This window comes from Mobula hypostoma, chromosome 3 (genome assembly GCF_963921235.1).
Source record: "Mobula hypostoma chromosome 3, sMobHyp1.1, whole genome shotgun sequence".
Taxonomy (NCBI): Eukaryota; Metazoa; Chordata; class Chondrichthyes; order Myliobatiformes; family Myliobatidae; genus Mobula; species Mobula hypostoma.
The window spans coordinates 25,699,291-25,722,816 of NC_086099.1; the positions used below are offsets into that span (position 1 = coordinate 25,699,291).

At 41.5% G+C, this 23,526-nt stretch overlaps 1 protein-coding gene across 4 annotated transcripts in view; it reads right to left on the minus strand.

The window, feature by feature from the left end:
• arid3c (AT rich interactive domain 3C (BRIGHT-like)) overlaps positions 1–23,526 on the minus strand; it is a 587,014-nt gene that overhangs the window by 8,049 nt on the left and 555,439 nt on the right. For 2 of the 4 annotated variants that reach the window (XM_063042790.1, XM_063042793.1), the window contains exons 6-7: positions 23,022–23,318; positions 13,141–13,233 (exon numbers count right to left, since the gene is read on the minus strand). In XM_063042790.1, coding sequence (XP_062898860.1) covers positions 13,141–13,233; positions 23,022–23,318 — 390 coding nt within the window. The remainder of the gene's footprint in view (positions 1–13,140; positions 13,234–23,021; positions 23,319–23,526) is intronic. The other 2 variants (XM_063042792.1, XM_063042791.1) reach the window with 2 other exon arrangements.

Genomic DNA, 23,526 nt, shown 5'->3' on the forward strand with positions numbered 1-23,526 from the left:
TTACTACAGTACTGTACTGTGCTTAAGTTTTAGGAATCATAGCTATCTATATACGAGGGGTGATTAATAAGTTTGTGGCCTAAGGTAGAAGGAGTCAATTTTAGAAAACCTAGCACATTTATTTTTCCTACATTTACACACTTAGTCCAGCGTTTGTGAAGCATACGGATCCCTTCTTTGTAGAAGTCGGCGTCTTGGACCTCCAGAAGTGATCCACAGCAGGGGTGATTGATAAGGTCCTGGCCTAAGGTAGAAGGAGATGAGTTAGTATCTGCAAACTTTCTGCATTTTCACTCCAAGAGTTGACTCGCATGTAACAAGAGCTGTATAACTCATCTCCTTCTACCTAAGGCCACGATCTTATCAATCACCCCTGCTGTGGACCACCTGGAGGTCCAAGACGCTCTCGTTACATGCACGTGCAGCTCAACTCTTTGAGTGATAATGCAGAAAGTTTGAAGTTAATAACTCAGTTCCTTCAGCCTTAGGCCACAAACTTGTCAATCACCCCTGCTGTGGACCACTTCCACAAAGAAGGGATCCGTATGCTCCACGACCGCTGGACTAAGTGTGTACATGTAGGAGGGGGCTATGTTGAAAAATAAATGTGCTAGGTTTTCTAAAATTGACTCCTTCTACCTTAGACCACAAACTTATCAATCACCCTTTGTATGCCTAAGACTTTTGCACAGTACTTTAAGTCTAGTGACAGGGGAAGACTGAAGGATGTGTGCAGCAGAAGTGAAGGAGTGACCTTTTCCTGGTGAAAAGAAATCCACGAGATCCTAAAACTTGTGTATATAGAAGGCAAAAATGCTCTAGTAATTTTTAAGAATGCATGTCTTCTTAAGAGTTGCTCCTGTCCATTAGATAAAGCCACTATCTGGCTCATCTTTCTACTAAAGGTACCTGAAATTTTAGTAATAGACTTGTTGTGCAGGATTTTGTTCAGATGGAAATTATGAAAAGATTGAAAGGTCCTGAAAAATAGGCATTATAACAAACTACAGCAATGAACTTTACCTTAAGAGCAGAATTAAGCCATTCAGCCCATCAAGTCTGCTCCACTATCATGACTGATTTATTTTCCCCCTCAATTCCATTTTCCTGCCAACTCCACATAATCTATGATGCCATTACTGATCAAGGACCTATCAACTCCACTCTAAATATACCCAATTACTTGACTTCCACAGCTCTCTGTGGCAATGAATTCCATAGATTCACCACAATCTGGCTAAAGAAATTCTTCTTCATTTCTGTTCTAAAGGGACAGCCCTCTGGTCCTAGATTCTCCCACTACTGGAAATATCTGCACATTCACTTTCTCCAGGCCTCTCAACAATCAGTAGGTTTGAAAGGTTTCAAAGAGATCCTTCCCAGCACCCCACCCCCAGCCCCATTCTGCTAAACTCCAATGAGTACAGGCCCAGATCCATCAATTGCTCTGCATATGTTAACCCTTTCATTCCCAGGATCATTCTCATGAACCCCCATACTTCTTCATTCTTCATCATCATCCTGTGCTGTGTCGAATGATGAAGGGGATCATGGTCTTTCCATGACCATGATAGTTCTTGGCAAATTTTTCTACAGAAGTGGTTTGCCATTGCCTTTTTCTGGACAGTGTCTTTACAAGACGTGTGACTCCAGCCATTATCCATACCCTTCAGAGACTGTGCGCAGGGTGTCAGTGGTCTCATAACTAGGCTATATGACAAAGAAAAGAAAATCTGCAGATGTTAGAACTCAAAGCAACACACAGAAAATTCTGGAGGAACTCAGCAGCCCTGGCAGCATCTGGGGAAAAGAGTAAACAGTCGACATTTCGGGCTTCATCAGAACCTGTGAAATGTGACCATCCACCACCTACTGCCATGGCTTCACGTGACCTTGATTGGGCTACACCTTGCTCAAAGGTGACTTGCAGGCTAGCAGAGGGAAGGAGTGCCTTACATCTCCTTTGGTAGAGACATATCTCCACCCCACCACCCTGAATAGCAAAATCACACCATATAAATAACAGGGTGCATTCGTCCATACAGTGAAACTGATTTCATTCGGCAAAAATATTTGCTTTTTCTTACCAGGATGTAAAGGTAGTAAATTTAAATTCCTAAACAGCCTTATACATCATCATTGCAAAAGGCTTGAATCAATACAATCCTATATGATTCTTGAATCATCTGGAAGTATCTAGTAGGAGCTATATTATGACTGAAAATTCCATAATATTTACTAATGGGATAGTAACATGCCAGCACTATTGTAACTAAATATGGGATCAGAACCTAGTTGCTGCCTGAGCATTAGTAAAAGCGCTTACTGGAGCGGCATAGAGTACCAGGGTTTCCTTTTAAGCATTACATCAGATGATACTGGAAACGGAAACACAATAAAGCTACTCTGTTGCAATGTGTAGTTTTCTTAAGCTCTAGAAAATGAAATTAAACGGAGAACATGGCTATGGTTTGGATTTGTGTTTGCAATAAGAGAGAGTTGAATTATTTCAGTTTCCGATCTCAGGATTTTGGATTTGATATTTTACATCGGAAAACATTAGAAAATTAAGCCCATGAACATCAGGTAAAGCTGTGTCAGCCCACCGCACAGTACAGAAGCAAAAAAATTCTCTTCAATTTTCTCAGCAGCCTTATAAACAGAACATTTGGCTGATCGAAACCTAGTTAGACAAGAACAACGTGATAACATGGTGGTCAGCATAATGCTATTGCTGCACCATTGACCCGGGTTCAATTCCTCTGCAGTCTGTATGTTCACCTTGTGGCCTTATGTGGTTCCTCTCAGTACTCCAGCTTCCTCCCACATTTCGAGCAGTTTGTCGGTTAACTGGTCTCATAGGTGTAATAGGGCAGACTGGGTTCTCTGCAATAGATGGACCTGTAACTGTGCTGTATTTCTAAATAAAATGAAGTATACCATACACTCATAATAAATGGGCAGTTTTTGATCATTTTCTTTGAGGGCCGTGGATGAGAGTGAACATTAGATGTTGTTAGCCTAAAGATTTGAACATCTACAACTTCAGGATTTCCTAAAAGACCTCATAACCAATGAAGGAGATTTAAAAGATTGTCACTGCTATGGGAAGAGATACCTCTAATTTGTACTTGGCAAGATCACCACAACAGTAAAGGTCACTAAATCTATTTAGTGAAGATGTTGGGCAACAAAAATGGGGCAAGCTATTAGGGAACCTTGTACTGTTTTTCTTCACAGTTTCAATAAGCATTTACATTCCACTGGCAGAATAAATGAAGCCTCAAATTACAACCTCCTTTGAAATATGGCACCGTGGACAAAAAAAAACTTGGAGTAGTGCACAGAAGTGCCAGTCTCAATTCTGTTTAACTTTCTCAAACAGGACCTCTTCTATTTCAAGGGCAAAATTGCTACAACTGAAGCAAGTTTAATATCATGGACAGGTCGTTTATAACAGAGAGGTAAGCAATGAAAACTGATAGGAAGGAGTGGATCCATGTGCCATATAGTTAGACAGGAGTCTGTTTTGGAGTAATTGTCATCCATCCCATCTGTTTGTAAAAGCCATCAAAGTCTACAGCCTGTTACAAGCTCTTCAGCCCAGAATGTTGTGCCGACCATATAACCTACTCTAGAAACTGCCTAGGATTTCCCTAGCGCGAAGCCCTCTATTTTTCTAAGTTCCATGTACCTATCTAAGAGGCTCTTAAAAGACCCTGTTGTATCTGCTTCCACTACTGCCGCCGGCAGTGCATTCCATGCACCCACCACTCTCTGGGTGAAAAACTTACCCTCACATCCCCTCAGTACTTATTTCCAAGCACCTTAAAACTATGCCCCCTCATGTTAGCCATTTCAGCCCTGGGAAAAAGCCTCTGGCTATCCACACGAACAATGCCCCTCATCATCTGATATACTTGGAGTATTGTGTTCAGTTTTGCTCACTCTGCTATAGGAAAGGTGCTATTAAACTGAGAAGAGTGCAAAAAAAGATTTACAAGGACGCTGCCAGGACTTGAGGGACTGAGTTAATTCAGAGAGGTTGGAAAAACTTGAACTTTATTTCTTGAAGCAGAAGAAAGTGAGGAGTGATCTTGTGGAAGATCATGAGGGATATAGATAGAATGAATGCACCTAGTAATCTCCTTAGGCTTGAGGAATCAAGAACTAGGGGGCATAGGTTTAAGGTGAGAAGCACAAATTTAAGAGGAACTTAAGGGTAGCCTTTTTTTTATACAGAGGGTGGTATCTATGTGGAATCAGCTGCCAAAGGAAGTGACTGAAGCAGGTGCGGGAACAGTTATGAAAAGACAGCAGGACAGGTTAGTAGATTGGAAAGATTTAGAAGATTTTGGACTGAATACTGGCATAGGGGAGTTTTAGGAAACAACTTCTTACCCTCCACATCAGATTTCTGGACAGTCCATGAACCCATCAATATTATTATGTTCTCCATTTGCACTATTTATCTATCTATGTTAGTTATATATCTATCTGTCTATTTCTCACAGTAAATTATAGTAACTTTCTTTGTATTGCGACAATACAACAGAGTTTATGATGTGTGTCAGTGATAATAAACCTGATTCTGATTCTGAAAGACGACTAGCTTGGATAAGGCATCTGGGACAACATGGTGCAGTTGGCACTGTTTCCACCCTGGATAACTCTATGACTCTACATTTAAAATCACACAGCTGTTCTTTAAATTTATCAATACTTTACCTTACCCCGACACACTTTCGCTTGCTTTGATCAATTATCAGTTCATAAGTCTTTAACCTATCTGGACTGTAAATATTTAATGTAGTTCATCGCTCAGTCAGATGAATGATTTGGTTGCCTTTCACATTTAGATCCAGAACAAAATAGAGTCTGACACACTCCGTGGCCACTTTAGATACACCTGTACATCTGCTCATTAATGCAAATATCTAATCAGCCAAGTATGAAAGTATGCAGACATGATCATGAGATTTAGTTGTGGTTCAGACCATACGCTCAAGGAGGATGAAATGTGATCTAAGTGACTTTCATCGTGGAATGGTTGTTGGTGCCAGATGGGGTGGATTGAGTATCTCAGATTCTGCTGATCTCTGGGGTTTTCACACATAACAGTCTTTAGAGTTAACAGAGAATGGTGCAAAGAACAAGAAACATCCAGAGAACAGCAGTTCTGTGAATGAAAGTGCCTTGTTATTAAGACAGGTCAGAGCAGAATAGCCAGACTAGTTCAAGCTGACAGGAAGATGACAGTAACTCAAATAACCACACAATACAACAAAATTGTGCAGAAGAGCATCTTTGAAGGCACAGTACTTTGAACCTTGAAATGGATATGCTGTAGCAGCACAAGACCGCACCAGATTTCACTCCTGTAGCTAATAAAATGGTGACAGAGTCTACAGTATATTTCCCAAATGTTACATAAACTGCATGCAGAACTGTTGATGTCCAATTCATCACGTATCGGCTCTGGGGCAAGTATCTGAATTATCCAATGAGTCCACAAACAGAGGCTAAGTTGCATTTTATTTATTTTTTATTTATTTAGAGATACAGTGTGAAATAGGTCCTCACAGCTCTTCAGGCCACGCCACCCAGCAACCCCGACAACCCTGATTTAACGCTCATATAATCACAGGACAACTTCCAAAACTAGTTATCTGGTAGTCTTTGGACTGTGGAGGAAATTGGAAGACTCAGAGAAAACTCACACATTCAGTCCTTACAGAGGATGCCGAGATTGACCCTCAAACTCCGACACCCTGAGCTGTGATAGCATCGTGCTACCCCGAAATGCCGTTCCAAAATGTCAGGCTGCTTTCATTAGATGATGATAACCAAATGATATTACTTATTATTCTTCTATATTTTTTCTTCATTTAGTTTTAGTTTATGTCTATTCTTTCATTCTACTTATCACATTTTCTTTAAAAGTATCTATTATCTGTAACATCTCTATGTTGTTACAGCTGGGCGTAGAGAGGTCAGTACAGTTGTGCATAGGGGTCAGTGTATAAGACGACGAGAGGCATTGATTGTGTGGATAGCCAGAGGCTTTTCCCCAGGGCTGAAATGGCTAGCACGAGAGGGCACAGTTTTAGGGTGCTTGGAAGTAGGTACAGAGGAGATGTCAGGGGTAAGTTATTTTACGCAGAGAGTGGTGAGTACGTGGAATGGGCAGCCGGTGACGGTGGTGGAGGTGGATACAATAGGTTCTTTTAAGAGACTCCTGGACAGATACATGGAGCTCAGAAAAATAGAGGGCTATGGGTAACCTTAGGTAATTTCTAAGGTAAGGACATGTTCGGCACAGCTTTGTGGGCTGAAGGGCCTGTACTCTGCTGTAGGTTTTTCTATGTAGTACAGTAGTGTAGAGGGGTGGCATGGTCATACAGCAGCTAGTGCCGGTGATCACTACCGGGTCTGAGTTCCTGCTACAGGCTGTGAGGAGTTTGTACATTCTCCCTGTGATGGTCTGGAATTGCTCTTGGACATACAGTTAGGGGTTTTAAGTTTTGGCATTCTGTTGGCACCAGAAGCATGGCGACACTTGCAGGCTGCCCAGCACAATCCTCACTGATTTGATTTGATGCACACCACATATTTCATTATTTGCTTCAATGTTTCAATATACATCATTATTATCAGTCTGTGCCATGCTGTATGACATGGGTGATCTGGTCTTATCCATGATTGTAACTGTCCTTGGCAAATTCTTCCTCAGAAGTGGTTTGCCATTGCCTTCTTTCGGGCAGTGTATCTACAAGATGGGTGACCCCAGCCATTATCAAAACTCTTCAGAGATTGTCTGCTGGCATCAGTGGTCATATAACCAGGACTTGTGATAAACATCAGCTGCTCATACGACCATCCAGCACCTGCTCCCATGGCTTGATGTGACCCTGATCAGGGGGCGACGCAGATGCTACACCTTGTCCAGGAGTGACCCGCAGGGTGGAGGAAGGAAGGAAGAAGCGCCTCACACCTGCTTTGTTAGGGACGTATCTCCACCCTGCCACCCGTGTTCCGATGTACATGCAACAAACAATCTTCATCTTTGTTATTTTCTTGCAGTTGTTCGCTGCATATTGTGGTGTCCCTTGCAGCATTTTTAAAGGTCCCTTTATCAGTGCGACAGTTACTGAGCAGGTCAGGCAACAATCGTCCACAGATATTGCCTGACCCATTGGTTTCTTTCATTATCTTGTCCGTTGCTCCAGCTTCCAGCATCTACTGTTGCTTGTGACCACTCTATTAATGGTATGGGACCTGTATTTCTACATGTAAGATCCTCAATACCAGTATAAAAAGCAAACATACCCATTATACAAAAACACGTAATAGGGCACCAGAATTATTGCAACACACACAACATACTGAAGGAACTCAGCAGACCCGGCAGCATCTATGGAACAGAGTAAACAGTTGACATTTCGAGCCGAGACCCTTCATCTGATACTGTTGAAGGGTCTCGGCCTGAAATGTTGACTATTTACTGTTTTCCACAGATGCTGCCTGATCTGCTGAGTTCCTCCAGTAATTTGTGTGTGTTGCTTGGATTTCCAGCATCTGCAGTTTTTTTTTTTGTCTTTGTGCTACCAGAATTATTGGCTCATTGTGCAAATATGCAAAGCAAAAAACAAGAATCCTAATTTGCTGCATGAAACTCCCTTGCAATACAAAACAATTGGCAGGTTCACCTGAGCATAGAATAGGGTCTTTAACAGAAAATGTCTTGCTTAAAGAGAACAGCTAATAAATGGCAACCAGTGCAATTATATCAAATTCCTCCAAACCATTTCAATGTCTACAATATTAGGATGATTTTCCGTATCTATGGTTTTGCTCAATACATGCATGTAGGTCATTTCCAAACCAGAACAAATTGCAAGTGCAGAACAGAATGAGTTCAAAATGCCTAAATCATGAGTATTTTAATTCCCAACCTTTGTCTTTGTGGTAAGGGTCAGATACTGCTTGAGAAAAGTGAGAGGGAGCAGTTGGATCAGAATGATAATATGATTAGTGCTCAGAGGAAGGCCATTTGACCCAATGTGTAAAGTTGAAAGTTCAAAGGTCAAAGTAAAAAAGAGGTCATGGGATCAGTTCCATGTTGAGGTGGGTGAAGTCATCCACACTGGTAGCTGAAGAGCTATAACCATCCCTGAACCTGGTAGTGTGGGAACTAAAGAGTCCTGTACCTCCTTCCCGAGGGCAGCAGCGAGAAAAGAACATGGCCTGGATGGCGGGAGTCTTTGATGATGCACCAATTAAATTGCTGTATGCACCGATTCAGCCAGAACAGCTTACTAGTTGGAAACGTCTGGTCTTTATAACAATGCAAAACTTTTCTCATCGTAAATTTATCCAATTTGGAGAACATATGTTACAAAAACAGGCCCTTCGGTATACAATGTTGTACCAATAATTACACCTGTAATTAAATGCCCAATTAATCCTTTTTGGCCACACAAAATACATATCCATAATTGTTTTTACTATAACTTACAGTAATTTTTATGGCTTGCACTACTCCTGCCACAAAACAACAAATTTCATGAAAAACAGTATGTCAGTGATAATGAACCTGATTCTGAGGCTCAGTAATATGGATCAAAAACCAGTATATAAAATAATACAGGTAGATAGGGCCGTAAAGAAAGCTTTAGGCGCATTGGCCTTTATAAAAACACACACAAAATACTGGAGGCACTCAGTAGGCCAGGCAGTATCAATGGACAAAAGAGTACAGTCGATGTTTTGGGCCATGACCCTTCAGTGTGACCTTTGTAGATCAAAGAATTGAATACAGGTGTTCGGATGTTGTATTGAAGCTGCTTAAAATATGGTGGGGCCTAATTTGGAGTATTGTGTGCCGCTTTGGTCAGTTAAATACAGGAAGGATGCAAATAAGATTGAAAGAGTACAGAAAATTTACAAGGATGTTGCCAGGACTAGAGGACCTGAGTTATAAGGAAAGACTGAATAGGTTAAAGCTTTATTCCCTAGAATGTAGAAGATTGATGGGCGAGCTGATAGAGATTTACAAAAGTATGAGGGGTACAGATAGGGTGAATGCAAGCGGGCTTTTTTACACTGAGGCTTGGTGAGACTCCAATTAGGTGTCATGGATTAAGACTGAGAAGTGAAATGTTTACGGGGAGCATGAGGGAAAACTTCTTCACTCAGAGGGTGCTGAGAGTGTGGAATGAGTTGCCCGTACAAGTGACAGATGCAACTTTGATTTTAACATTTAAGAGATGTTTGGATAGGTACATGGATGGGAGGGACATGGAGGGCTATAGTCAAGGTGCATGTTGATGGGACTTGGCTGTGTAAATGGTTCAGCATGGACTAGATGGGCCTAAGGGCCGATTTCTGTGCTGCCACTTTTTTCTATAATATACAGTCTCTGAATCTAGTCCAAAATACTGCCATCAGTCTTGGCAGGCGTGATTGCATAGTTATCATAATTATCATTTTTTTCCCAAGTATATCCTAATGCCCAGGGTAAAATGGTTGGATTGCAAGAATTAATTAGCTGGTAAAAAGACCCTTGGAATACCCGGGAGATTTGCTTTTCAGTTTTAGCTGATTTCACTACAAAACAATCAACCTCTTGCTCCTGCGGTTTACAGATACTGACGGCACCATGCAGTCACAGGCTCACCTCCTGTGGGGAACGTCTGCTGAAATGTCTCAAGCACACATTGACGAGTTAAAACTAGTTAAACTAACAGGAGTACTACCGTGAAAGCAGACAAATTAAATAGCAACACAGCTGTTTCCAAAACAAAAAGACTGATAACCACTGATTGCTCTTGGATTCTGAGCTGCGGAAGGTAAAGGAAGTTGAAGAGCCAATGATACTATTATTGGAGATGAGTTATTTGAAAGTAATCCAGGATATATTGAATCAAGAATAGTGGTATAACAATGACTCAGATAATAAATATACAGAAAATACAGGACAACTCTGATGCTTTGGACATGTCTGGAAATGGACAAACTTTGTAACAAGGACACACGGAACGAGGAACTGGGGAAGAGAGTCTTACATTTTTTAGTATCTTTAGGGAGTTCAACCATGTTTTACCTTTTATCAGATACTTTTGACATGTTGAAATTTTGCAATACTGTATTAGAAATGCAGCAATTAATTTTTTTGCAAGATTCAATGTGATAATCACAAGACAACCTGCAAAGTTCAAAATACATTTATTACTGTCTAAAACCTTGAGATTTGTCTCCTTACAGACAGCCACAAAACAAAGAAACTCAATAGAACCCATGGCAAAAGAACACTGTCAAACACCCAATGTGCAAGAAGAAGAATAAATCATGCAAACAATAAAAAGTAAGAAATAACATAAAGTTCATGAATGTGAATTCACAGCCATGAAGTCAGTCAACCCTGCAGCTGGTCAAGGAATCCGTCACTTGCAGGCCACATCCTCAGTTCATTGCAGAGACGAGTAAGCCTCTCCAAGCAGAGAGCTGAACACCAACCCATCCCTCATCTCCAGCCTCAATACCCTGATCTTTTCAATCTGGTCCAACGCTTAATTTGGCTGTACACCGTGCTGCTCCTCGCTGTCAGACCTAGGACCTACTGCTTCGATCTGCATTTGGATCCAGGCCTCACTGCCTCAACTCTGCCTTGCCTTGCTTCCGCCGCTTTGAATTGGCTCCAAATCCACTCCAACAACGGTCGTTGATCGGCGAGTGAGCTCTGACCCTGCTGCCTCGATTTGGCCTCTCTATGGCATGCCACAACTGCCCTGCACCTTTGAGACTTCAGTTTAGACCGCAAAAATACCAGGTCGTACAGGCCACACACATAAAAGTTGCTGGTGAACGCAGCAGGCCAGGCAGCATCTCGAAGGGTCTCAGCCTGAAACGTTGACTGCACCTCTTCCTAGAGATACTACCTGGCCTGCTGCGTTCACCAGCAACTTTTATGTGTGTTGCTTGAATTTCCAGCATCTGCAGAATTCCTGTTGTTTAGGTCGTACAGGCCGTTCAAAATCTCAACTCTGAAAGGGAAATTACAGGCTACTGATTGTAGTGATCTTTTTCCAGAAAATGTGTGATTAATAGAACAGATAGTAGCTTTGTTTGCTGGCAGCAAGGTGTTGTTGTGTTTCAACAGCTCCATATTCATCCAGAAATCGGCAGATACCGGAAATCCAGAATGACAGACTTCTGCACTGGTATCTTTTACCTGCACCCAAGGAAGTAGGCAGGCTTACTTCAAACCACATTTGATAACTAACATTGCCTCAAAACTGCAGTGAGGTGTCCCTGAGGTGGGATCTTCTGAATGAATGGTACACATGATCAAAACAGACATTGTTACATCATAATAAGTTGACCAGAGTAGTTCTGAAGTAACCGTAACTAAATAAAATCATTCAGTTCTTTTGCCAATGCTGGGCATGAATTCAGTTGCAGTCCCATGAAGTGGAGGTGTTCGTAGAAGGCAAAGAAGACGTTTTATGTTGGAATATCCTATAGCAGTATCAGGATAAGTGTACTGCCTGCCACTAAATCAATACTGCAGTTTTAACTATTTTCTCAGGTATGGCAGTATTACAAAGGAAAAGAAAACTTGAGCAGTTAGGCACTGTCACAAGGTTGGTTCCACCTCCAGTGACATTTCACAGTGGTGTGGTAGTGTAGCAGTTCAAGCAACATTAGCAAGTTGACATTTGCAGACTGCCTAGCACTATCCTCACTGAAAGACATGGCACATGCAAAACACGAGACATGCAAAAGAATTCTCAGAAGTGTAATTTTCCACAAACAATTCTGTAAACAAACATGTAGACTTCAGTCCTATTTATGAACCAATGTAGGCAAAGTTCCAGAGCAAAATCCATGAAGTTCGCCACGCAATCAATCGGCGAAGAGATTTCCTCCCATCACAACTGTGTTTCTGAAATGACGCCCAGTCAGCTGATTGACAGGTATTTAAAGGCCGAGCATCTGGAGGACACACCACAGTTAACAGCGCACTGCTGATGTCTCCTCGTACGGTGACGATCGGATGCTAGTAAATTGCCAAGATCGGAGAACAACCCAACCCAACCACTATCCTTGTTGATTTGATTTGGCATGAGCAATACATTTCACTGTATGTTTCAATGTCTATGTGACAAATAAAGTTAATCTTTAAATCTTTAGAGTTGCCATTTAAGACCAATAAGGCAAATGTGCCACTGATTTCAGGAAAATGAGGATCACAAAAATAAAAATGAACTCTATTTAAGACTGCAACAACACAAAGATACTGCATTAATCTTACAATCAGGCCCACAGGTAGATGTGCAGTCTTAAGGGATGTAACTGTTTTGATGTACCACTGAATACCTGAGCATTTTACACTTAAGCAGGGGTTCCCAACCTTTTTATGCCAATTAACTGAGGGGTCCGTGGACTCCCAGGTTGGGAAGCCTGCTTTAAAGGAATTACTGCATATATATGGATTGTGTTTATACAGTTAATTAAGACTCAAACCACTCGAAGCACAGTATACAGAGACTGTACCTCAGATCATGAGAGTTGCTAAAATTTGTTGCAGCTTTTTTCAATCATTACATATTATTTTTATGGCCTAGACACCTGTTATGTGGTGTTCTTAACAGCTGTTTTAGCTCCTGCTTTCATTCTTATTACTTTCTATGTTTAGCACCACATTCCTTACTAAGTATCCCTGTCGTAGCTAAATTGCTGTTCCATTTTCCCCCTCCCCTCAACATCCCATCCCATTTAATTCCATGTTCCATCATTCCCTTAGGAACCGGCTAGAATTAAAGGGCAAGTTAACATGGGAGAGTGGGTTCCGAACAGCTAGTGCTTACATAGTGGTAATTAAACCTTTACTTCAACAACATGGTCTGGATACAACAGTCTGTTTCTCAATCTATGAGAATGAGCACAATCGACCGCAAATCAACAAGGGCAATTTCAAGATATTTAACTTTTTTTAACTGCATCGGACTGCCACTTCATTAGAATGGATTTTATAGTAAAGACATCAAATTGTGTATAGAACTTAACGCCACTGCATTGCCATAAGTTATTGGATTTCCTGCTCGCAATTACATCGGAAAACAGCCTTCTATTTACCTGTGTAGACAACTCCATTTATTTCTATTGACATGTTGATGCTGCTAATGCCATTTGTAGACAGGTTCAATGCAGTTTCTTGTCTGTCATCTGCTGGGGAAAGCAAGAAGAAGAAAATACCAATATGAGTGCAAAAAAGCAAGATAACCAAAGAGTAAACCAGAAATGATAAGCTGACTCTTGGGAGCTGGTAGCATTAGGCTATTTGATTTCTAAGTTTCTCTTAGCAAATAATATGCAAGTACATTGTTTCTCTTTCTGCTCCTGGAAGTGTTATTTATTAAAGTGTAATTGGCCCCATGTGTAGAAGTCTTTAACACAAGAGATGCTGTGAATCCAGAGCAACACACACACACACACACACACACACACAAAATGCTGAAGGAACTCAGCAGGTCAGGCAGCATCTGCGAAGGAGAATAAACCATCAAAGTTTCAAGCTGAGACCCTTCATCAGGACTGGAAATGAAGGGGGAATAAGCCAGAATTAGAAGGTTGTGGGGGAATGGGGAAAAGGGGTACAAACAGGCAGGTGATTCGTGAAACCAGGTTATGGGTGTTATGTTTTGTAACTTCAAAACATTAAATGAATTCAAAGGAAGACATGGGAGTCCAAAATGCAGGTCTAACCACGCTTACTTTAAGCGAGGCATGTACATATCATGGGATAGTGCAATGACGTATGCAATTCACATATTTAGATATGCAGCTCATAATGAATTATTTAAATGAACAAAAATGCTTAATCAAATAATATATGTACATGATTACTCAAATATTACTGAAATATTAAATAAACAGAAAGAGGGATGGTAGGTGGGAGGGTTGAGAGGATAAAGTGAGAAGCTGGGAGATGATAGGTGGAAGAGGTAAAGGGATGAAGAAGAAGAAATTTGATTGGAGAGAAGAATCTTCTATTCCTCCTATACTCTAGTGACATTTAGGAGTGGGGAATTGTTTGCCTTCTAACCATTAATCACCTCCTACTTTTTTCTATTTAAACTTCTATTTGAACTATGGGCCTTGGTATGATTTCCAGTTTTCTTAAGGATAAGGAATTTCCTCTCCAAACAGCTTTAAATGTACAACTCAAAATAATGAATTGGAATTGGAATTGCAATTTTATTAGTGTCATGTATGAAGTTCAGTGAAAAGCTTGTCTTGCATACTGTTCATACAGATCAAATCATTCCACAGAGCACTGAGGTAATCAATAATAATGCGGAATAAAGTGTAACAGCTACAGAGAAAATACAGTGCAGTTAGATAATAAGGTGCGAGATCATAGTGGGGTAGATTTTGACATTAATGTGTTGCCAGAAAGCAAACGAATTTATTGAAGTGTGTCACACTCATACCTCAAATGACATTTATGTCACTTGGCAAATATATTGAATGGTCTAGATTTCCAGAATTATCAGAATCTCTTATGTTTATGATATTGAATTTGACACAGATTGGTTTTGAACCTCACAAAATGAAGATGGTTAGCACTAAAAAATAGAAAATCTTATATTACAGGCACCTGCGGGCAAGCTTTCCAGAGTAACTGTGATCAGTTGTAGTTATTTTGCTTCAACAATGGGCACACATGTCAATGAAGTAAGGAGAAAAGCCTCCACCACTCTGTCTAAATCCTAGCCTCAGAAAATATTCAGAATCAGGTTTAATATCACCTGCGTGTATCATGAAATTTGTTGTCTTTGTGGCAGCAGTGCAATGCAATATATAATGATACAAAAAAAAACTGTGAACTACAGTAAGTATATACTAAATAGTTAAACTAAATAGGTAGTGCAAAAATAGAAATAAAAAAAGTAGTAAGGTGGATCTCATGGGTTCAACGTCCATTCAGAAATCGGATGGCAGAGGGGAGGAAGCTGTTCTGAATCACTGAGTGTGTGTCTTCAGGCTCCTGTACCTCCTACCTGATGGTAGCAATGACAGTAAGGCATGTCCTGGGTGATGGGGGTCCTTACTTTTCACTCCATCGGAATGGTAGCTTCTAATTCCCACACTAGGCAGTCCAGCACTACTTACCTGGTTTGTTCTTAACATTAACATTACTAATGATTTCGAAAGGGTAATCTTTTGGCTGATCCCAGAATCAAAATTAGATTTCTTATTGCCAACCTATAACCTGATATTTGTTCTGCAGTGAAAACAGTGAAAAGACAAAAAAAGCAACAGTGAGAAACAGAATGAACATTAACTTTTGTTCATTCCACTGAACCTTTTCCTGAGGTGTGAAGTACTGACCCATCCTTCACCAATGGAGACTTTTGTTGTGATCCCTGATTCTGATGAATTGAAATCATGATTATCAAATTGTTTTTGAAATGCACATTTAGTGCATTTCGCTTCTTGTCTTTTGCATTTTTTATTATAGTATATTTTTATTATATGTCTTGCACTGTACTGCTGCTGCAAACCAATGAATCTTATGACATATGCAGCTCTGATTCTGAACTGCCACCATTCTAGGATTCTATAAATAACTGTAAATAATTTAACCAAAGGAAAAGAAAGAACTTGTACTGGCATGAAATCTGGTGGTAATGTTGCATTGTGGATGATGATTATATAATGCTGAGCTAGAGAAATCTGCAATTAATATGTGATTAAAAGTGTAGTGGTATTTATTAGACAGACTGATGCAATAGAGTAATGTCACTTATGCAAGGAAGCATCAACGTGGGGCTCTGCTGATAGGAGCAGAGAGTGTGTAAATGTGCTACTGAACGTGTGATGGGTAAAACCTTTGTGACATACGGTACAGGCTTTTGACAAGATACTATCAATACAGGCAACAGTAGATATTAGATTAGATTCAACTTTATTGTCATTGTGCCAAGTACAGATACAATGCCAATGAAATGCATTTAGCATCTGACCAGAAATGCAAAGAATAGTGTTATTTACAAAATAACTGCGAATAAAAAAAGTGATACAGCACACAAATATGAAAGTACTGAGACAGTACAATACAGGTGCAATACTGCTTAGCGCTGTGATGAGAGGTTCAGCAGTGTCACAGCCTCAGGGAGAAGCTCTTCCTGTGTCTGCTGGTGCGGGAGCGGAGGCTCCTGTAGTGCCTACCGGATGGGAGGAGAGTAAAAATTCCATGGTTAGGATGAGATGCATTCTTGATAATGCTTTTCGTCCTGCCCAGGCAGCGTTTATGGTAGATGTTGTCAATGGTGGGCAATTGGGTGCCGATAATCCACTGGGCAGTTTTCACCACACGCTGGAGTGCTTTGCGGTCCGATACGGGACAATTGCCATACCACACTGAGATCAGTCAGTTCAGGTAAAATATTTCTTCTGTTGGTGGCACAGCAGTGGACACTATGAGCAGTTTCAAACTCCTGGAATTGCAGACCTGACACAAACTTTTATGGTCCCAGGACACATCACACACTATCAGGAAAGCTCACCAATGCTTCTCCTTTCTGGGGAGGCTGAGGAGAGCCGGACTGTGCACATGTCTGCTCACTTCCTTCTACAAATGCACAGTAGAGAGCATTCTAACATGCTACATCACTGCTTGGTCCAGCAACTACACCACTGTGAACAGGAAGATTCTACAGCAGGTAGTCAAAACTGCCCAACGCATCATCAGCACCAGCCTACCCACCATCCAGGACATATATACAGAAACTGCCAGGAAAGAGCCAGTAAGATCACAAAGGATACCGCCTAACCTGCTGATAGACTGTTTGCCCGACTCCCATCAGGGAGGAAGCCACACAGCACACATGCCAGACCGCCAGACTCAAAAACAGCTACTTTCCCCAAGCAGTAAGACTGATCAATACCTCCAATACCGCCACCCTAACCCCCATACTTTATCATTTCCTGTCATAGTCACCTTATGTACAGACATTCCTGTGCCTAGCACAGACATGCATCAATCTATGTACTGTATTTAAGCTATCTTATGTATTTATACTTACTGTGCTTTTTTATATTGAGTTCTTTATCTTATTGAGATATTTTTGTGCTGCATCAGGTCTGGAGTAACAATTATTTCATTCTCCTCTACACTTATGCACTGGAAATAACATTAAAGGATTTTGTATGTTATGATTCAATATGAAGGATAACTAAAACATAATTTATAAACGCAAATTATTACATTTATCTGCTTTGTTTTCCAGTTTTGCTTGGCACATTAATTTTTGAATATTTTATTTGCGCAAAAAGTTACAACAAGATTACAGGTCATACAATCACAATAGATGGAACATTTGCAATTACCTATTCCCAGAACAGTGGACTCTGCCTTTGTATAAGCAGAGGGATTCAACGTCATTGCCGGCGGATGAGTATGGATGCTTCTTATGTGCTGAGACAAACTAGGCAATCGGTTTGGTTTATCGATGATTACAAGAAGCTTTTCAAGCCCATTAGATTTTAAACAGCTTCCAAATCCTTCCCATCCTGCTGGGATAGAGACATAAAGTGGGAAGGAGCCTAATTCAGAATCAGGTCTATTATCGCTGACATATATCCTGAAATATGTTGTTTGTGACAGCATTAGAGTGTAGGACATAAAATTACTATAAATGACAAAACAAACAAATAAATAAATCATGCAAAAGAGGAATAGCAAAGAAGAGTTTGTGGGTTCAGAAATCTGACGGTAGAAGGAGAGAAGCTGTTCCTAAAATGTTGAGTGCGCATATTCAAGCTTCTTGATGGTAGCAATGAGAAGCGGCGAGGGTCCTTAATGATGGATACTGCCTTCTTGTAGAACTGCTTTGTGAAGATATCTTTGATGGTAGGGAGGCTAGAGCCCATGATAGAGCTAGCAGAGTCCTCAACCCTTTCAGTGCACAATGGAGCCTCCATGCCAGATGGTGATGCAACCAGTCAGAATGCTCTCCACTGTACACCTATGGAAATTTGCAAAGACTTCCGTGCGATACCAAATTTCTTCAAATTCCTGATGATTGCATCAATATGTTGCACCCAAGATAGATGACCTGAGATGTTGACACCCTCGAACATGAAGCTGTTGATCCTTTCCACTGCTGGCTTCCTCAACGAGAATTAGTGTGTGTCCTCGTGACTTCCCCTTCCTGAAATCCACAATCAATTTTTTGTCTTGCTGGTGTTGAACGCAAGGTTGTTGTTGTGACACTACCTAACCAGCCTATCTATTTCACTCCTCTATGCCTCCTCATTGTCATCTGAGATTGTGCTAACAACAGATTTTAGAGATGGTATATGAGCTGAGCTTAGTCGCACAGTCTCGAGTGTAGGGAGAGTCCAGCAGTGGGTTAAACACACATCCTTGAGGTGCGCCAGTGTTGATTGCCAGCAAGGAGGAGATTTCATTTCTGATTTGCACTGACTGTGGTCTCCCAGTGAGGAAGTCAAGGTTGCAGTTGCAGAGGGAGGTTCAGAGATGAAGGTTTTAAAGCTTGCTGATTAGTATAGAGAGGTTGACGGTGTGAATACTAAGTTATAATCAATAAAGAGCAGCCTCATGTAGATATTGTGGGTGTCCAGGTGGACCAAAGCTGAGCGGAGAGTCAGTGAGATTGCATCCACTGTAGACCTGCTATGGCAGTAGGCAAAATGGAGCAGGTCTAAGTTCTTGCTTAGGCTGCAGTTAATTCTGGCCATGACCAACCTCCCAAAGGTCTTCATCACAAAAGATGTGAGTGTCACTGCACGATAGTCACTGAGGCAGCTCACCCTGCTCTTCTTGGGCACCAGAATGAGTGAACCCCTTTTGAAGCAGATGGGAACCTCCATCTGCAGCAGTGAGAGGCTGAAAATGTCCTTGAACATTCAAGCCAATTGGTCAGCACAGATTTTCAGTACCCTGCCAGGTACACCATTGGGGCTTGATAAGGATTCATCCTTTTGAAGGATGTTCTAATCTCAGTCTCCAAGAAAGAAAGCACAGGGCTGTCAGATACAGATGCAGTGTTATTCTCCCTTTCAAAGAGTCCGTCAGGGAGTGAAGTATCACTGCCATTTATGCTGTTAGGTTTCGCCTTATAGGAAGTAATTGCATGAAAACACTGCTATGCATCCAACTGCATCTGTAATTTCGCATGCAATTGCTTTCCCACTCTCATGATAGTCTTCCGTAGATTGTACCTGAACTTCTTTGATGCTTCTGGATTGCTGGTTTTGTATGCCACAGATTTAGCTCTCAGCAGACCACGGCTTCTCGTCTGAATGTATTCAGTATGTTCTCCTGGGCTCATGCTCACCCATGTAGGACCTGACGGCTGTGGCATATTCATTCAGATCTGAATATGGTCCAGTTTACCAATTCAGCTAAGCCTAAACTGTGTGCAAAGTCTACTCCGACCATAAGGCATAGGAACAGAATTCGGTCATTTGGTCCATTGGGTCTGCTCCACCATTTAATCATGGCGGATTCATTTTCCTTCTCAACCCCATTTCCCTGCCTTGTCAATTCATGAAGTTTAACGAACTTATACTAAACAGAACTGGGAAGTTTCCTGCTACATCTATTAGGTTATATGGAGGCAAACCTCTTCTACAGCCAGAAAGCAAGAGTGCTGGCATCAAAAGCTGTGGTACTGAACCAGCAACCCTGACATGCACAACTGAACTTCCTTTGTCGGCCGTGTCCTTTTATCAGTCAGGACACTTGCTCAGCAGACTACTAACGAGTCCAGGATTGCTTCACTGTTAGAAAGGCAGCACATCCACAAAGTTCTTAAATCAGACATGGCAAACTGCCTGAGCCCTTCACACAATTCTTCTAATAAAATTTTCAACACACATCATACCCAAATCAGGTGGTGCTCACATCAGTTGGAGATGTGGAAGAGCAGCTGTTTGCCTTTTAACAGTCCAATCATAGTAGGTGCTCACTCTGGATATATGAGCCTTTGTTCATGTACTGTAGCTGGCATCTGGATAACATTCTGTAACAGCTGTTGTCCCATGTGCTTGCGGCAGTGCTAGGGCAGACCACTAAACACCTGCCTTATGGTGTATCTTATCAGTGCACACCGGGTGTGAAATGTGAGTGGATGTTTCATTCTACAGGACCAACATATCTCACCGTGTTAGAAAAACAAACATGAAAAATGCAGTAAAATCAGCAATCTTTTGCACAGGAGAGAAGACGGGGGTTACACGGCTTTGTCCAATGTAATTTAAGACACATCAATTGACGTTAAAGGTGAATCTTGTGTATGCTTCTATGGAACGCAGAACAGTAGAGCACGATACAGGTCCTTTGCCTCATGATTGTGCGCCAAACTTTTACCCTACTCCAGGATCAATCTAACCCTTCCCTCCTACATAACTTCTAGCAATTTCTCCCCATCCCCCTTTTCTCTTCCATTCCCCATTCTGGCTCCCCTCTTACCTCCTCTTCCCCTTACCTCCCTCTGGGGCCCCTCTTTCTTTCCCTTCTCTGGTGGTCCACTCTCCTATCAGATTCCTTCTTCTTCAACCATTTATCTTTTCCACCTATCAACCTCTAGCTTCTCACTTCATCCCCTCCCCACTCTGCCACCCACCTTCCTTTCCCCTCATCTGGTTTCACCTATAACCTGCTAGCTTGTACTCCTTCCCCTCCTCCTCACCTTCTTATTCTGGCTTCTTCACCCTTCCTTTCCAGTCCTGATTAAGGGTCTCTGCTTGAAACATCGACTGTTTATTACTGTCTGACCTGTTGAGTTCCTCCAGCTTTTTGTATACAGTCAGCCCTCCTTATTCGCGAGGGATTGGTTCCGGGACCCCTCGCGGATACCAAAAAACGCAGATGCTCAAGTCCCTTATTCAACCTGTCTAAATAAGGTGGACCTTAAGACCCAGCGGAACCCCGGACCTTATTTAACCTGCCTCCGTGCGGTGGACATTAGGACCCGGCAGCAGAGCTCTGAATCTGCAGTGTTTCTGTTCATGAAAATAATCACGGTTGCGATTTAAAATAAAGTGGAAATAACAAAGCGATTGGAAAGAGGTGAAATGCCATCGGTCATTGGAAAAGCATTAGGCTACAGTCGGTCAACGATTGGAACAATTTTAAAGGATAAAGTGAGAAAATCCCTGCTCCGATGAAAGCTACAATTATTACTAAACATCACAGTGGTTTAATTATTGGGTTTTGGGTTTTTGATCCTTCACATCATCCCGGCAAGGATGGACAGCGTGATCAAGAGCAATCTGTCACTGGATCCAACTCGGGAATTTCCGTTCCTGAGCCCAGCATTGAAACATACGTTTCTTAAGTGTTCTATATGCATAGAAAGGTAAAATATATACTATAAACTAAGACAAACGTTTGACTAACTGATGCTAAATAATACCGGATGTACTTGTTCCGACTTACTTAGTAAGAGAACTTCCGTTTTTTTTTCCGATCCAGATCCACAATAACCTACGCACATCCTCCCGTGTACTTTAAATCATCTCTAGATTACTTATAATATCTAATACAATATAAATGCTATGTAAAATAGTTGTTATACTGCATTGTTTAGGGAATAATGACAAGAAAAAAAAGTCTGTACATGTTCGAACAACAAGTGCTGGAAGAGCACTTCCGGGTTTTCTCGATTCGCGGTTGGTTGAATTCGCGCATGCGAAATTTGCGGATAAGGAGGGCCAAGTATATGTTACTCTAGATTTCCAGCATCTGCAGAATCTCCTGTGTCAATAATCCTCCATTTTTTAAAACATCAATATGCCTATAGTATCTAAGACTCTCCTAAATATCCCAAACGTATCAGCCACTATCACCAGCTCTGGCTGTGAATTACAGGCATGTATCAATGTCTATATTAAAAGCTACCTCTGACATCCCCCCCAGACTTTCCTCCATTCAACTTAAAACAATGTCCTCTGGTATTAGCTATGATTTTTCATAAATGATATCCGATTATCTGATAAATCATATGGAGCTTTAGCTCAAGTTTAAATTTTGTGGAGAACATATTCAGAAGACAAATTATTTTATTTTTCTTTAAAGGCTCTAGTCTTTGGTACAAAAGTCTTTAATAAAGGAAAAGCCAATACAATGAGTGATTCTGATGAATTTGAATCTTAGAAACCTGTGGGTCGTGGGAGAGAGCAAGCACTGAAGGAGGTAAGGCCTTCTTTTTCAGGTCATTGGAAAAAAATAAATTCAATAGTTCAATAGATGTTTTGATTTTTACAAGAAAAATGGCACAGTTGGCACCCTAGGTTGAAATTTGAAGAAAATAACTGAGATTAGTTATACCAATACAGAAATAAATAAAAATTTGCAATAGAGAGTTTTCCCAGGGGTGATATGTCTAATACCAGAGGGCATGCTTTGAAGGTGAGAGGAAGTAGGTTCAAGGGGGAAGTGAGGGGTATTTCTGTTTACTCAGAGAGTCGTGGATGCCTGGAAATAGCTGCCAAGTATGGTGACAGAGGCAAATACATTAGAGGCTTTCAAGAGACATTTGGATAGACATATAGATATAAGGAAGATAGAGGGATATGGTGTAGGTAGGAGGGATTAGTGTTTGGATGTTCTTGATTTGCTTTTTAGCTGGTTCAGCACAACATTGTGGGCTGAATGGCCTGCTCGTATGCTGTACACTTCTATGTTCTATGCTCTAGATGGATTTATCACTACAAAGGAATCAAGAATGATGGCCAGGAAAGTGGAGCTGAGACCAATGATCCAATCAGCTACGATCTAATTAAATGCCAAAATAGGCTTGAAGAGCAGTTTGACTTGCCCCTGGTTCCTATTCATTAGGTTCATAAGAGAACTTAGACAAGACAGATGTAATCTCTACGATAATGCAGAGGTCGACGGTGGTGATGTATAAGTGAGCTGAGTGTTACTGGGAAACTGTTGTCTGAACCCAGCATTCACACATTGCGTCTTCTCGCCTTACCTCTGCTATTGATCTTGATGTTCATGGGGATCTGCGTTGCCATGGCCAGCAGGTTCTGCTGCAGGGCTTGCTGCATGAGCCGCTGCTGCTCCTCCGCCATGGCCAGCTTCTTCTTCTCCGGCGGCTCCCCTGAATCCAGCTTCTCTCGCAGCTGATCCAGGGCCACTGCCTGGGCCGCTGCCATCTGCGACGCGGCCGCCTGAGCCGCGACGGCCTGGCTGGTGCTGACGTGATGGCCGGCGATGCTGAGCGGGATCGCTATTCGGTTGTGGGCCGCCGTTGACAGCGCCTGCTCTTCTAAGTGCGAGAGAGGAAAGAGGAGGTCACCAAAGTGTTGCAAATTGGTCCCCCAAGTGGGCTAAATATTAACTAGGATAGCAAAAGCAATCTGACATTCTTCAACTGACGTCAATCCAACTTTTATAGCAGGCTGATTCAACATACGATCAAATATGATCTGGAAGACAGCAACACTAACAATGAAGCATTTTCTCTGTTCCACCTT